At 40.2% G+C, this 16,667-nt stretch overlaps 1 protein-coding gene across 1 annotated transcript; it reads right to left on the bottom strand.

The window, feature by feature from the left end:
* Nucleotides 1–9,351: 9,351 nt before the first annotated feature.
* On the bottom strand, nt 9,352–16,405 carry LOC307131137 (zona pellucida sperm-binding protein 4-like; the record flags this gene model as incomplete). Its single annotated transcript, XM_079824624.1, has 8 exons — nt 9,352–9,429; nt 9,511–9,658; nt 9,728–9,920; nt 10,008–10,165; nt 10,238–10,335; nt 10,407–10,594; nt 10,671–10,866; nt 16,262–16,405. 8 exons carry the CDS (start codon nt 16,403–16,405, stop codon nt 9,352–9,354), a joined length of 1,203 nt encoding a protein of 400 aa, XP_079680750.1.
* Nucleotides 16,406–16,667: the final 262 nt, after the last annotated feature.

Raw genomic sequence — 16,667 nt, 5'->3', positions numbered from 1 at the left:
CATGACTCTCTTGAGATGGGAGTAAACAAGACTCTCTTAAGGTGGGAGTAACCATGACTCTCTTAAGGTGGGAGTAAACAAGACTCTCTTAAGGTGGGAGTAACCTTGACTCTCTTAAGGTGGGAGTAACCATGACTCTCTTAATGTGGGAGTGACCATAACTATCTTATGGTGGGAGTAACCATGGCTCTCTTATAGTGGGAGAAACAATGACTCTCTTAAGGTGGGAGTAACTATGACTCTCTTAAGGTGGGAGTTACCATGAGTCTCTCTAAGTGGAAGTAACCATAACTATATTATAGTGGGAGTAACTATAATTTATGGCAGGAGTAACCATGACTCTCTTAAGGTGGGAGTGAACATGAGTCTCTCTAAGTGGAAATAACCATAACTATATTATATGGTGCGAGTAACTATGAGTCTCTCTAAGTGGAAGTAACCATAACTATATTATAGTGGGAGTAACTATTACTCTCTTATGGTGGGAGTAACCATGACTCTCTTAAGGTGGGAGTAACCATGACTCTCTTAAGGTGTGAGTTACCATGAGTCTCTCCAAGTGGAAGTAACCATAACTATATTATGGTGGGAGTAACCGTGATTCTCTTAAATTGGGAGTAACCATGGCTCTCTTATGGTGGGAGTAACCATGACTCTCTTGAGGTGGGAGTAAACAAGACTCTCTTAAGCTGGGAGTAACATGACTCTCTTAAGGTGGGAGTGATCATAAGTCTCTCTAAGTGGAAATAACCATAACTATCTTATTGTGGGAATAACCATGGCTCTCTTATAGTGGGAGTAACTATGACTCTCTTAAGGTGGGAGTAACCATGACTCTCTTAAGGTGGGAGTAACCATGACTCTCTTAAGGTTGGAGTGACCATAAGTCTCTCTAAGTGGAAGTAACCATAACTATCTTATGGTGGGAGTAACTATGAGTCTCTCTAAGTGGAAGTAACCATAACTATATTATGGTGGGAGTAACCATGACTCTCTTAAGGTGGGACTAACTATGACTCTCTTAAGGTGGGAGTGACCATGATTCTCTCTAAGTGGAAGTAACCATAACTATATTATGGTGGGAGTAACTATGAGTTTCTCTAAGTGGAAGTAACCATAACTATATTATGGTGGGAGTAACTATGAGTCTCTCTAAGTGGAAGTAACCATAACTATATTATGGTGGGAGTTACTATGACTCTCTTAAGTTGGGAGTAACCATGACTCTCTTAAGGTGGGAGTAACCTTGACTCTCTTAAGGTGGGAGTTACCATGAGTCTCTCTAAATGGAAGTAACCATAACTATATTATGGTGGGAGTAACCGTGACTCTCTTAAATTGGGAGTAACCATGGCTCTCTTATGGTGGGAGTAACCATGACTCTCTTGAGGTGGGAGTAAACAAGACTCTCTTAAGCTGGGAGTAACCATGACTCTCTTAAGGTGGGAGTGACCATAAGTCTCTCTAAGTGGAAGTAACCATAACTATCTTATGGTGGGAGTAACCATGGCTCTCTTATATTGGGAGTAACTATGACTCTCTTAAGGTGGGAGTAACCATGACTCTCTTAAGGTGGGAGTAACCATGACTCTCTTAAGGTTGGAGTGACCATAAGTCTCTCTAAGTGGAAGTAACCATAACTATCTTATGGTGGGAGTAACTATGAGTTTCTCTAAGTGGAAGTAACCATAACTATATTATGGTGGGAGTAACTATGAGTCTCTCTAAGTGGAAGTAACCATAACTATATTATGGTGGGAGTAACTATGACTCTCTTAAGGTGAGAGTAACCATGGCTCTCTTATGGTGGGAGTAACCATGACTCTCTTGAGATGGGAGTAAACAAGACTCTCTTAAGGTGGGAGTAACCATGCCTCTTAAGGTGGGAGTAAACAAGACTCTTTTAAGGTGGGAGTGACCATAAGTCTCTCTAAGTGGAAGTAACCATAACTATCTTATGGTGGGAATAACTATGACTCTCTTAAGGTGGGAGTAAGCATGACTCTCTTAAGGTGGGAGTAACCATGACTCTCTTAAGGTGGGAGTAACCATGACTCTCTTAAGGTGTGAATGACCATGATTCTCTCTAAGTGGAAGTAACCATAACTATATAATGGTGGGGGTAACCATGGCTCTCTTATAGTGGGAGTAACCATGGCTCTCTTGAGGTGGGAGTAACCATCACTCTCTTAAGGTGGGAGTAACCATGACTCTCTTAAGGTGGGAGTAACCATGACTCTCTTAAGGTGGGAGTAACCATGACTCTCTTAAGGTGTGAGTGACCATGATTCTCTCTAAGTGGAAGTAACCATAACTATATTATGGTGGGAGTAACCATGACTCTCTTACAGTGGGAGTAACTATGACTCTCTTAAGGTGGGAGTAACCATCACTATCTTATGGTGGGAGTAACCATGACTCTCTTAAGGTGGGGGTAACCATGACACTCTTAAGGTGGGAGTGATCATAAGTCTCTCTCAGTGGAAGTAACCATAACTATCTTATGGTGGGAATAACCATGGCTCTATTATAGTGGGAGTAACTATGACTCTCTTAAGGTGGGAGTAACCATAACTCTCTTAAGGTGGGAGTAACCATAACTCTCTTAAGGTTGGAGTGACCATAAGTCTCTCTAAGTGGAAGTAACCATAACTATCTTATGGTGGGAGTAACTATGAGTCTCTCTAAGTGGAAGTAACCATAACTATATTATGGTGGGAGTAACTATGACTCTCTTAAGGTGGGAGTAACCATGACTCTCTTAAAGGCACTTGTCAAGGAAACACAATAAAGTTTTCCACTCACACTTGGAAAGAAAATCTAAAGGTTGGTAATACATATCCTTGTCTGAATTGTCTCTCGGCCGTCACGCCAGCGTGATTGGATTTTTTCTTATCAGTGCCAAAGAGACTCAAATAACTTGTTTACTCGTCGTGTCGTTTTTTTATCATTCAGGCAAGTGTTATACATCATTATAATCTGTTAAATTTCTTTTTTTTTTTAGTACAGAACGCGCAGCTTTTTCTCCAACTCTAATAAAGCATGTGGCATGAGTGTGTCGTGGACCGTGCTGTAGCAAGGTGGGGTGTAGCCAGGCTGTGCAGTGTTCGCAAAATAACTTCCCTTCTCTTTCTCCTTTGGTGAGTGGCTCATAGTCCATGTAGACCATCAAGTGTTAGACAGTATTCTAGGTTACTACTTGTGGAGCTTTTTTGTCCAATAATTAAAAATTCAGTTTTTTCTGAATTGAGTTGCAGGAAATTACTGGTCATCCAATGTTTTATATCAGCAATGCATTCCGTTAATCTTGTGAATTGGTACGTTTCTTCAGGGCGTGAAGAAATATAGAGCTGAGTATCGTCAGCATAACAATGAAATTATATCTCGCAGTGGTAGCATGTAAAGGGTGAAAAGCAACGGTCCTAGCACTGAGCCCTGTGGTACTCCATACCTAACTTGTGATCGGTGTGACATCTCTTCATTTACTGCTACAAACTGATAACGGTCACATTGGTATGATTTAAACCATGACAAAGCAATTCCACTAATGCCTACATAATTTTCGAGTCTATTCCAAGGAATGTTGTGGTCGATAGTATCGAATGCAGCGCTAAGATCGAGTAACACTAATAGAGAGATATAGCCACGATCGGATGATAAGAGTAAATCATTTGTAACTCTGATGAGAGCAGTCTCAGTATTATGAAACGGTCTAAATCCTGACTGGAAATCCTCACAGATACCATTTCTTTCTAAAAAGGAACATAATTGTGAAGACACTGCCTTTTCAAGTATTTTGACAGAAAGGGTAGTTTTGAGATTGGCCTATAATTGACTAATTCTGTAGGATGAAGTTGTATTTTTTTAATAAGTGGTTTAATAATAGCCAACTTAAAAGTTTTCGGTACATATCCTAATGACAAAGATGAATTAATGATATTAAGAAGAGGATATATGACCTCTGGTAGCATCACTTTTAAGGGTCGAGCATACATGTTGTTGATTTTGATGATTTAATGATTTTAGCCAATTCTTCTTCTCCTATAGCAGTGAATGAGTGTAATTTTTCCTCAGTGACACTGCAATGCTCTGTCTGATGTGATACTGTAGTAGACGGCTGCATGGTTAAAATTTTCCTCCTAATATTATCAATCTGTTAAGAAGTTCATAAAGTCATTACTGCTGTGCTGTTTACAAACATCAGAAGTTGAAGCTTTATTTTTGGTTAATTTAGCTACTGTATCGAATAAATACCTGGGGTTGTGTTTGTTTTCTTCCAAGAGAGTCGAGAAATAAGCAGATCTAGCAGTTTTTACGGCCTTTCTGTATGCGATCATGCACTCTTTCCACGAATTACGAAAGACCTCTAGTTTTGTTTTCTTCGAGCTGCGCTCCATTTTTCTGGCTGCTGTTTTAAGGGCCCGGGTGTGCTCGTTGTACCACGGCGTTGGACTATTTTCTTTAATCTTCTTTAAGCGCAGGGGAGCAACTGTGTCTAAAGTACTGGAAAAGAGAGAGTCAATAGTTTCTGTTGCAACATCGAGTTCTTCTAAGCTATCTGGGATGCTGAGCAGATGATACTGATGAGGAAGATTATTTAAAAAGCAATCTTTAGTGGCGGCAGTGATTATCCTGCCATTTTTGAAGCGAGGGGGCGGCTTTGCAACCTTAGCTAAATTAAGTATACATGATACTAGGTAATGATCTGAGATGTCATCGCTCTGCTGCAGAATTTCAACGGTATCAACATTTATTCCATGTGACAATATTAGGTCTAAAGTATGATCATGGTGATGAGTGGCTCCTGACACGTGTTGCCTAACTCCAATAGAGTTTAGTGTGTCTTTAAATGCTAATCCCAATGCGTCTTTTTCGTTGTCTACATGGATATTAAAATCACCAACAATAAGTACTTTATCTACGGTCAGTACTAACTCTGATAGAAAATCAGCAAATTCTTTGATAAAGTCTGTATTATGCCCTGGTGGCCTGTATACAGTAGCTAACACAAATGTTAAGATTCCACAATGAACCTTTTAGTTTAGTAAATGGAGCTCTTGCCTAATGATCTGAATCGGGGGTGTTAAATAAGAGAGACACATTTTGGCCACGTGCACAGTCAGTCCAAATCCGATTTGTGTATCCGATTGCAATCCGATCTAATATTGACATCCACTGTGTATTGCAACTGTTCAGATCCGATTTATGTATCTATGACGCTCTTTCATTTTCTGTAATATCTGCATTGGTTTCTATGGCAGTGACATAATTTTCATCTGCTCATCTGGCACTTTGCAACACAACCTTGTTTCTGCAGTGACTTTCAGCATGTTTCCTATAGCAACGTCTGATGTTTACATTTTACGTAGGATGGAAAGTCACATGAACCACATTAAATCTGATCAGAGCAGTCAGATTTCCAGAAATGGGATTTCAAACAATATATGAATGTATATTGAAACCGATTTGTAAAACAAAAAACATTGAATGTGATTTTTGGCCAGTCACTTGCTAAAGTTCAGTCGGATGTGGACTGACAGTCTGAACATAGCCAGAATGCGCTGATAAGTGGGTCCCCTAGGACCAGGATTGAAAATCCCTGCCTGCATTAGCAAATGACAATGTTCTAACAAGTCACAAGGGGGCTTTAAGTTATACACAGTCACAATTTAACAAATCAAGAAAATGACAGCTTGCCCATGATAGAAACTTAAATGTCATCTAAAAAAGCACCTGAGCACAAACAAGTGTAAGACTAGAGATTATGGATCACAGATCACTTTCGGTGAAAGTTCATACAAGAGTCATAAAAATATGCATTGCACACTTTGAGAGCCGAGGAATATTAAAAGGAGTCCAACGCAATTACATCTTGCACAGTGCTTCATGGGACAAGGTGTTCTCTGCAAAGTTCTTTTGGAATTATTTGCTTGCCAAATCTTTAAGAGTATCATGGATAATACACTTTTCACTAGGAGTTCTGCTGTTAAACGCTAAAAATTGCAATGTAAAGTGACATCTTCAAAAGAATAGGGGAGAGCGGGGCACAACCTACCGCTTTTTGACTCTGTTTGTGTAAATCCACTTGGGGATCAGAGTATTTATTTCCCCCCCATAGCTAGTATAATTAAGTGGGTTTGTTTCATTAATACCTGCCCCATAGGTGGGGCACATTGACACGGCAGAGTGATGTAATCAGATACAATCATATAAAGACAAACTAAGTCAAAATCCAAATTAACGTTCAAATAAAATAATGGCATTTAATCATTAAAAATATACTAATTTGAGTTTGACAAACATTGCAAAACAGTTAAACAGAAGTTAAAAACAAACTTCTGAACATTGACTGTCATTCGTTCCTCAATAGAATAGCATAGTTCTAATAGGGGCACTTTATAAGTTACAACATGCCCCACCTGTGCAACTGGGATTTAAACCCATCCAGTGTCTTCTGCTGGTTAGAGCAGCATTAAAAACTCTCAACTGTTAAATAACAGATTGGTCATATTTTCAATAAACTTAAGAAATGTACGTCTGTTAAATGTTCAGTGAGAGCATCCAAAGAGTTATTAATTTGTGCAGTTTCTGCGAATAATGTTGATATGGCAACTAGTAAATACATTAGGCTTCATCATCCTGGCATGTGTGGAAAGTTAAACTGTTACAATTAGCCCCGCATCAGGTTGTGCACCGCTCCCCACACCAACCTTGACCTTACTATAGGCTTAGAAGTTTAAATTCCAGACGGAGAAAAATAATAACTTCTGTACCTCTGCAAGTCACAGAGCATGCAACCATAGGGTTTCAGACTAAATGGGACTTGCAAAGGTACTGTCCGTTCCCCCACATTTGCAGAATAAGGCACTCTTTCCAGGTCAAAAGCAGTTAAACCAGGCATGAAGCAAAGTGACAAGTCAGATACAAGCAAGGATTGATGTCAGTTTTATTGAGAAACTTTCCTTTTGCCCTTGAACAATTACAGGACCAAGTGTGGCCTTGCCTTCCCACTGAACACCTAGAGAAGAGCAAAGTTAGGAGCACTTAAAACATCAAAAGCAACCTTAAAGCAAGAGCTACCGACCTCCATAGGGAGAAGCAGCAATTCCACCGTCAGGACCACATGTGGAGTCACAGCAACCACAAACTTGGTCATTTCCATCAGCAGCAAACCACCTGCAACAAGACAAAGCACTTTCAACATGAGCAACGTCAGCTTTTTAATAAAAAATTAAAAAGAGAATAAGTTCTGTTTTTAATGGTGCAATAAGCACAGACAGTTAAACACAGTAGCTTATTGTCCAAATCTACAGAAGCGACATGGTTTAGACCAGTTAATGTCACTCTGAAAACGGTTTATAAAAGGCCCCTTTCATGAGTGAAGGTTAAAAGTCAAAAGGGACAAGTTTTAAAACATTTTAGACCGCATTTACACCTGTATTTAACATAGTCCACTTGTGTTTGGACTGATAAACACTTTAGTACCAGGTGTAAACAAGCCCTCAGACAGCAACTCAGGTGAGACACCAGATAAGGTGTCTCACCGTGTGTTGAAGATACGTGTAATTTTCTGCTATTAAATTCAGATAAAACGGAGGTGTTACTTATTGGTCCAAAAAACTGCCCACAAAACCTCTCGCAATACAATTTTAACTTGGAAGGATGTCCTGTCACTTTATCCACTACAGCAAAAGACCTGGGTGTTATATTAGACCGCAACTTGTCTTTCGAAAATCATATTTCATATGTTACAAGAACGGCATTTTTCCATCTTAGAAACATTGCTAAGCTACGTAACATGCTATCTATTTCTGATGCAGAAAAGTTAGTTCATGCATTCATGACCTCGAGATTAGATTACTGTAATGCTTTATTAGCTGGTTGTCCTGCATCCTCAATAAACAAACTACAGTTAGTCCAAAACGCGGCTGCTAGAGTTCTTACTAGGTCAAGAAAATATGATCATATAACACCAATTTTATCATCTCTACACTGGTTACCTGTGAAGTTCCGTATCAATTACAAAGTATTGCTACTAACCTATAAAGCCCTAAATGGTTTAGCTCCAGTGTATCTAACGGATCTTCTATCGCCCTACAATCCATCGCGCTCAAGATCACTAAACTCTAGGCTTCTGGTCATTCCTAGGATATCTAAGTCCACTAAAGGAGGGAGGGCTTTTTCACATTTAGCTCCTAAACTCTGGAATAGTCTTCCTGATATTGTTCGAGGTTCAGACTCGCTGTCCCAGTTTAAAACTAGATTAAAGACGCATCTCTTTAGCCAAGCATTAACATTATAATTATCCTTTTATACTACAGTTAAATCGGATCAAAAGCATTAATATAATATTCTGATCAGCAGCTACGCTAATCATTTCCCATCTGCTTTTCTGTTGTTATCTCGGGACACTAGTCCCGAGGTAAATAGTTCACCAGCTCCAGTTTGTATCCAGCCTCTCATGGAGACTTCGGATGCCCCGACACCTGTGAAGAGACGACTCCACGCCTGTGAAGAGACGACTCAACGCCAGCGTTGTTATGGCCTAAATTAATACACGATTGATTAACTTTTTCGAACATTATTCTTTAACATTGTCTTTCTAACATTTTTACTGTACATCTATGAAATGCACTTTCTGTAAAGCTGCTTTGAAACAATGTGTATTGTGAAAAGCGCTATACAAATAAATTTGAATTGAATAAGGGACTAAACCAGCTTTTATTAAAGCACCAGTCTACTTTTCAATAAACATTGGGGCTAGCCTAAAGAAAAAAAGGCTGGTCACAATTTGGGATTAAAAATGACAATGCAGGTTGATACTGATTTCATTGCAGATGCAATGCTATACTTGCATGACTTCAGGGGGCTTTCAAATAGCATTACCAATATACAGAGGGACTTGGCATGCTTGAATATCAATACAAGCAGTTATGTTAGTCCAGCCATAAAGCCACAAGTAGAGACCAAAACAGATTCCATTAAGAACAGGGACCCAGGTTAGCAACTGGAACGTGGCAAATAGGTCAGGTTTGGGCAGAAACTTGGCTTGTTTAGTTCAAGTCAAGCATAACCTTGAAGCAAAAAAGGGAACTCTGGTTTAGTAGTGTAGCCCAATAAGTCAAACTGAGAACAGTCATGAAAGATCAATACCAAAGAGACAGTTGAGTTAAGAAGTTTATTAAAACTACTAAAGTCACATGACCAGGTTAACTTCTCCACTAGACACCACAGTTTGCCCACTAGAGAGGGTCTTGACGTTAGCATCTCTTCCTGGAAAAGAAATGGTAGAATCGTGAGGCATTTAAAAACCAAATTCTCATGTTTCCTGAAGTCAGTTTACAACAAGCACTAACTTTTCCTAGAGCAGCTTTGCTCACAGGAGCCAGAAGAGGGATGGCACACTGCTGTACTACAGTGGATGAAGATCTAACAGAGGGGGGGAAAGGGATAAGCCACAGAAATAAAAACACCTAATATTAAGGATTCAGGTAAGGCTGCAGAGCATACGGTTTCCTGTAGAGGAGCCAGTGATGCTGGATCCACAAATGTGAACATCTTCACAACAAAGCGCTTGTAGTGGGTTGGGAACTGAAGACCAGAAGATCCAGCCACCGGAACCAATGTGGTCAGGTAACGGTCATCCTGGTAAGGGCATCTGAAAGGTAAAGAGGCAGTCAGAAGTGCCTTACAGCACATTAGATGGATAAAGACTGGCATTACTCACCCATCGACCAGAAGGTCCCACTGGGGTAGACTGAGTGGACTGGGGCTTGATGTCGCCCAGCAACGTCCCAGCATTAGGACAACGTTGGGGTCGGTCCTCTCCAAAATGCGCACCTCAACATACACAGGCTCCCGCAGGACTTTTGTGATGGGATAATCAGCATCACCGTAGTAGGACGTGTATGCCTCATCCCCTGAGGAAGAACACCAGCGTTTAACCAGAACCTGCTGCAACCTGGAGTTTAAAGAAAATACTTATGCATACTTGGACAGACACTTGCCTTCTGCACAGCCTTTGGTGACACATTGACCATTTGCCAGTCTAAGCTCCACCCTGAGGGGTCCAGAAGCCGCTACTGGTGGAGGTGCAGGAACAGTGTTGACCTCCACAACCAGAGCTTCCACAGAAGTAGCAGAGTACCTACACTGGAAGAGAAGCCTAGACAACAAATAGTGAGCTTGTAGCCTGTCAAGGATTCATTTTTTTTTCAAAAAAAAACAAAAACCCTACTCAAAATGGCTGTCCCTTGTGATGGACCCAAGTGGTCCGACACCCACTTCATACAAGGAGGTCATTCGGTTCTCATACACCACATATCCACCGTCCTCCTGCAAATAGTAACTGTTGGCATCCAGGCCAGTCTAAGCCATGCAGAACAGAACCACAAGCAGCTACTCACCATCATGCTTGTGCCACATGCAGTGACAGGGAACTGGTATATAGCAAAGGAAGGCGTGGATCCCACAGGACTGCAAGGTGGGTCATTTCCACCCAGTAGATGGACTGAATCCAGGCTCAAGCGAGGTAGGGTAACATCTCTAGCCACCACTACCACAAACTGACCATCTCTTATACACTGGACAGTCACTGGAACAAGGTACAAGAGCAGGTTATTACTGAGGAGCGGTTTAACATGAACACCTTTACATTGACTCACCCTTACCTGCCTTCCCATAGAAACACTGCTGTCCATTAAAGCAGCAGTTGATAGCTTCACACTCAGCACCACTGATACCAGGTGGGCCACATTGGATCTGCTCATAATCAGCTACAGCACATTTGTCAAGGGGCTCTGCCTGCACCACTGGCTGCTTAGACTGAATCTGCTGAGGAAACTGTTGACTAGCTTGTTGTTGAACCTGCTGAGGAAACTGATGACTAGCTTGTTGTTGAACCTTCAGAGGAAACTGTTGACTAGCTAGATGTTGAACCTTCAGAGGAAACTGTTGACTAGCTAGATGTTGAACCTTCAGAGGAAATTGTTGACTAGCTTGTTGTTGAATCTGCTGAGGAAACTGATGACTAGCTTGTTGTTGAACCTTCAGAGGAAACTGTTGACTAGCTAGATGTTGAACCTTCAGAGGAAACTGTTGACTAGCTTGTTGTTGAACCTTCTGAGGAAACTGTTGACTAGCTTGTTGTTGAACCTTCAGAGGAAACTGTTGACTAGCTTGTTGTTGAACCCGCTGGTCAGGTTGCTTTAACATCAGAGCTTGAGGATTCTGGGGCAGATTAGTCCACTGTGGAACAGCATGACAAAAAGCACAAAACCACACACAAAGTGCCAGCGATTGAACAGCACACCAGCTTCCTGCCATTGTTCAACAGCTACTCACACTGTTGAGATGATGCCCTTTGGTCTTTTTGTATTCTACAGATTTTGGCTAATTAACGATAATCCCTCCCTCTTCATTAACAGTCATGATTCTCCAGACTTGCCCAAATGGGAGCTTATGCTACCAGAAAATTATCATCAAAATGATCCGCATGTGATGTAGGCCTATATTGACTCCAATTAGTCAGATTTGTCATATTGAAGACAAATAAGGCTTGTCTGAGATGCGCCTCGCCTCGCCTGAAATTCAGCCGAGACTAGGCGGCTGCAGTGAGGGGAGGAGTGAAAAAAGTGCAGGCAAGACGGACAGTTCTCTCTTCTCGTAGTGGATCAGACACCTGCGAGATCAAAGGCGGATATCGCGGGATTTACACTCGTGCGCTTTGTTGCTGATAAACTGGATGTAATTTAAGTTCTGTTACTTTTATATGAAAATAAATATTATGAACAAGACACCCAAAGTTTTTGTTATTTATTTCCATTCGAAAGACGTGTTTATCAATAATTTTTACTTTAATTAGGCCTACATACATGTTTTTATATATATATATATATATATTTTTTTTTTTAAATATGACAACAATCAAATAACCTACAGAGAGATCGCCTTTGTTAGAGAGTTTGGGAATATTCACACATAAAAACATGATCTCAGAGTTTTAAAATCAAACATTTAAAAAAAAGAACCATACATCACGGTTGTTTAAACCAATAAGCATTAAGCTGTGTCGTCAGCAAGTCGTTTCCCATCATGCTTTTGCTCCGCGCAGTCGGTGGAGAGCAAATGCGCTCGACTGCAGAATCCGACACATCCGCCTTTCACTCGCGAGAGTTTTTTGACATACGTCAGCATGACATCAGAGCAAGGCGGACCGCCCTCGGACACTTTTCTAACCGGAATGCATCTCGCGCTGATCACCGGTGATCGGTTCTGCGCAGATTTCGCTCATCTCAAACAAGCCTATAAAAAGGTTCATGCTCAGGTTTGCTACTGGAGCTTGCCCAAAGTACTTTGGGTAGATGTTTGGTGCATTCCGCTTTGCTTGTAGACATGCAGAAATATTAACTAGCATTACTACTTTTACAATATCTTTATATGGCAGAAATAGTAAGAGTAGTCTGTAGTTCCAAATTTAGCAACACACTCACAAACCTCCCTAAGCACTTCCCCTCGGGGCAATCCCTGTCGCCAGTTTGAAGTGTTCCACAAGTGGACAAGAGAGGTTTATGTGGACAGACCCTCGACTCCTTGATTATGACAGAGGGGACGAGTCTACTCATATATACTTAGAAGTGTTGGGAAATAACTAGTTACATGTAACTAGATTATGTAATTTAATTACAAAATAAATGTAACTGTAATCAGTTACAGTTACTGAGAAAAAATGTGTAATTCAATTACAGTTACAGTTACAAAGGGGGTTACATCTGAATATTTTCTGTAAAAAGCTAGGATATGTTGAATAATATTAATTTGTTGCTTTGCCTGTTTTTGATGTGCAGGATGCCTCTTGCCATTTACAGTGTTTTTTATTCAATTTTTTTTATATACAATTGCTAGGACCCATTTCTCAATACTTAGGTCACTTTTTCAAAACTCTTCACACAGTTCTCCTTACAAACTTTCAGCTCGGCACAGCAGATAATTTCAAACTCAAAATGCACTAAAACTACCAAAACACAATTCTTTCCCCTAGCAAAGGTTTTCATCCAACACACACACTTTGACAATCCCCAAACGTTGTACTATTCTGTGAAACGACAGAGGGCGACTCGGAGTAATTGTTCTATAAACCATCAGGAAACAGCAGTGAGAGAAGAAGTAGAAGAATGTAGCTACACAGGTGATGATATTTATTTTAATACACTTCACCAAAAACCACACTACAAAAGAATCGTGTCAAACTCAGTAAACCTTGATATTATTACTTGTGACATGAGAACAAAATGTATGCACACATGTATACAACTAAATTAACGATCTCTTAAATATTTCCTAATTTCACTAAACATTTTCATTTAGTTTCATGAACATTTTATTAAACATGGATCTTTATTTTCAATAGAGCTTATTTTTGCTTTTGTAGGCTAATTTTGTAAATATAAGCAACTAATTGGTATGTGCAAACTAGGTGCCGGTTTGATGGGACGTCATGCTCGGCTAGATTCGCCCAGAACTCGTGCATCTTCGGCTGCAGAGCCGCGCGAAAAGTAAAAAAAAAAACGAAATGGGGCCTCACGCACGCTCGTGTGGACGAGTCGGGTATAAACAAGGTTTAATTCACTGCAGTTTATGTTACATTGTTCATTTTTACATTTGAGTACAAAATTATTCCTACGTTTTTCTTTTGAATGGATGGTAATGTGTATGTGTTCAGTTGTGTAGGTGTTTGGTTACATCTAGTTTCTTTGATTTTTTTTCATTCAGAATATCAATATGGTATTACTGTAAAAAAAATTAAGTCTTATTAGGGCCTGAGCACCGATGGTGTGAGGACCCTATTGGATTTGCTCTGTCTATTCTTCTTCTCCGAAATTAATCGCATTTTTGAGGGCCTAAACATGCTCGAAATGAAACTTTGCACACGCATCAGAAGTGGTGGAAATCTACATCTGATATGGGTTTCAGAATTAGGCGTGGCAAAATGGCTCGATGGCGCCACCTGCAAAATTTCAATAAATCGTCATTCGCATTACGTTTCACGTACAAGTATGAAATTCGGTACACACATGTCCAATACCTAAAAAAAATCCCTGGAAGCAAAATCTGAAACCCCAACAGGAAATTAGATATTTGGAATTTTCTCTGCAAAATTTTTGCAGTTTTTGCCATTTCCAGACGTGGTACTTTAACAAACTCCTCCTAGAGATTTTATCAGGTCAACATCATATTTGGTCAGTCTAATCTTGTTAGATGTTCAATTGTGAAGATCTTGAGTTTTCGCTGAAGGGCGTGTCCGTGGCTGGACAAAGTCTGATGTTTCGCCATGACACAGGAAGCTGTTGTAAGTCAGGCATACAATGTCCGATCTACCCCAAACTTCACATATTTGATAAGAGTCCTGACCTAAACACATCTACATGCTAATATTCAGATAGTTATAGCGCCACCTGCTGGCAACAGGAAATGGCATGCTTTACACTGTATTCACTCCCGGAAACACATTTAAATATGCCACGAAGTACCAAAGATGCTAAAAACACGTTAAATCATGCAACACTTGCTTCAGTGCTAATATATGCGATTAATGCCACAAAACAGGAAATTGTTGTTACTCAGGCATACAATGTCTGATCTGTCTTAAACTTCACATGTTTGATAAAAGAGCTGGCCTGAAGACATCTACACGCCAATATTCAGTTATAGTCAAAGCGTCACCTGCTGGCAGCAGGAAGTGTAGCACATCGAAGTGACTTTGCCATATGTCTCCTATAATAAATCACCAAACTAAAATGAGTTAAAATTCCAACAGAAAAAAAATTGACTATTGCCTACTTTTAGGTATTAACATTAAGAACTGTAGCTGAATTATCTGAACGGCAAAAAGGTTGGTTGGTTGAATTTGTAATCATCAAAACTATATATCCAATGCTGCGTTCACTTTCAGAAAAACAAGCTTTTGCAGAGTGGCAGGTGTCAAGCATATGCGATTCGTGCTGGACATCAGGCCGGCAATAGAAAACACCCTTTCTGCGCTGGCCGAGCCGCTGGGGATGCTAAATATTCGTCTTGCCATTTGTGAAAGTTGAGGGAGAATAATGGAGTTGTCCTTCCAGAAGCTAAGGACGTCAACATCGGGGTTCACTCTTGGCATTCGTTCGACTTCTCCTTTTACGTCTAGTGCTGCGATGTCAGCCTGTTTTGCCACAGTGTGTCCTTTTCAAACATTTTCAGCACCGACTTGATCATCCGCAAATGACTGTTCCATCTGGTTGCGCATAAACGTCATAAAAGTGCATCTATCCATCTTAAAAGTGCATCTATCCATCATAAAAGTGCATCCGTCCATCATAAAAGTGCATCCGTCCATCATAAAAGTGCATCCATCCATCATAAAAGTGCATCCGTCCATCATAAAAGTGCCTCCATCCATCATAAAAGTGCATCCGTCCATCATAAAAGGGCATCTATCCATCATAAAAGTGCATCTATCCATCATAAAAGTTCATCTGTCCATCATAAAAGTGCATCTATCCATCATAAAAGTGCCTCCATCCATCATAAAAGTGTATCTTATTTACACTAAATTACTCTGGTACCATTTCCGTATGGATTTGCCCTACCTAAATTTAAAAGCACTATGCAGTAAGGTTCAATACCTACCATAAAATCAGTCCTAATCAATGCTATGGTCTAAGACTTAGTATGTAGTGCAGAATGTGGACTATTTTATGCTCCCTTTCTAGTGGTTATATGTCCTTTCAGGAGCTTGACATCTGTCATCTTATGAAATAGGGCTTAAAAAAATTCAAGTTTAAAAATGATATTGGTCCTGAAGTTTTTTTTAAATGAAAAATACAGTATATGAGAATGATTTCTGCAGGGTCATGTGACACTGAAGACTGGAGTAATGAGGACAAATTCAGCTTTGATCACAGGAATAAAAAACATTTTACTATATATTCACAACAGCTATTAGAATTTGTATTCATATTTCTTAATTTTGTGTTTTTACTGTATTTTTAATAAAATAAATTCAGCCTTTTCCTTTCAAAAACATTAGTCTTAATTATTAAATGTCTTAATTATTTCAAACTGTTATTGGTAGTGTGTAAAATAATGCATGTGAACTAACTAGCAAATTATAGCTTATATTTATTTGTATATATCAGAGACTGTTGGGTCTGATGGCAGCGGCGCCCAACGTGATTCCTTGCGGCCTGTTGTACATGAGATCGTTGCATTGGTGGCTCATGACCAAGGGGTTTTCTCCGAGGGGAAATCCTTTACGCATCATCAAGTTCATGCGGTGATGCCTTCGTGCCTTGGTGATGTGGAAACACAGAGGTGGTGGAGCTCCTGTGGGAGAACTTCGGTAGAGCGGATGTCGATCTATTCGCATCATCAGAGACCGCTCACTGTTGTCTTTGGTTCTACCTAACGGTTCGCAGCAGGGTGCTTGGGACTGGGCTAGTGTTTTACAGGGCTTGTCTTTGGCCCCGTTTGAGCCAATTGAAGAGGTCCCTGAGAAGATTCTCACCTTAAAAGCATTATTTTTGCTCGCTATCTCGTCTCTTAGAAGAATTGGAGACATTCAAGCTTTGTTTGTGGCAACCTCGTGCTTGGAATTTGCGCCCGGCATGGTTAAGGCTTTCTTATTTCCC

The sequence above is a fragment of the Gobio gobio genome, assembly GCF_949357685.1.
Source record: "Gobio gobio genome assembly, chromosome: 8".
In the NCBI taxonomy this organism is placed as follows: Eukaryota; Metazoa; Chordata; class Actinopteri; order Cypriniformes; family Gobionidae; genus Gobio; species Gobio gobio.
This window is presented reverse-complemented; position numbering and strand designations above follow the sequence as displayed.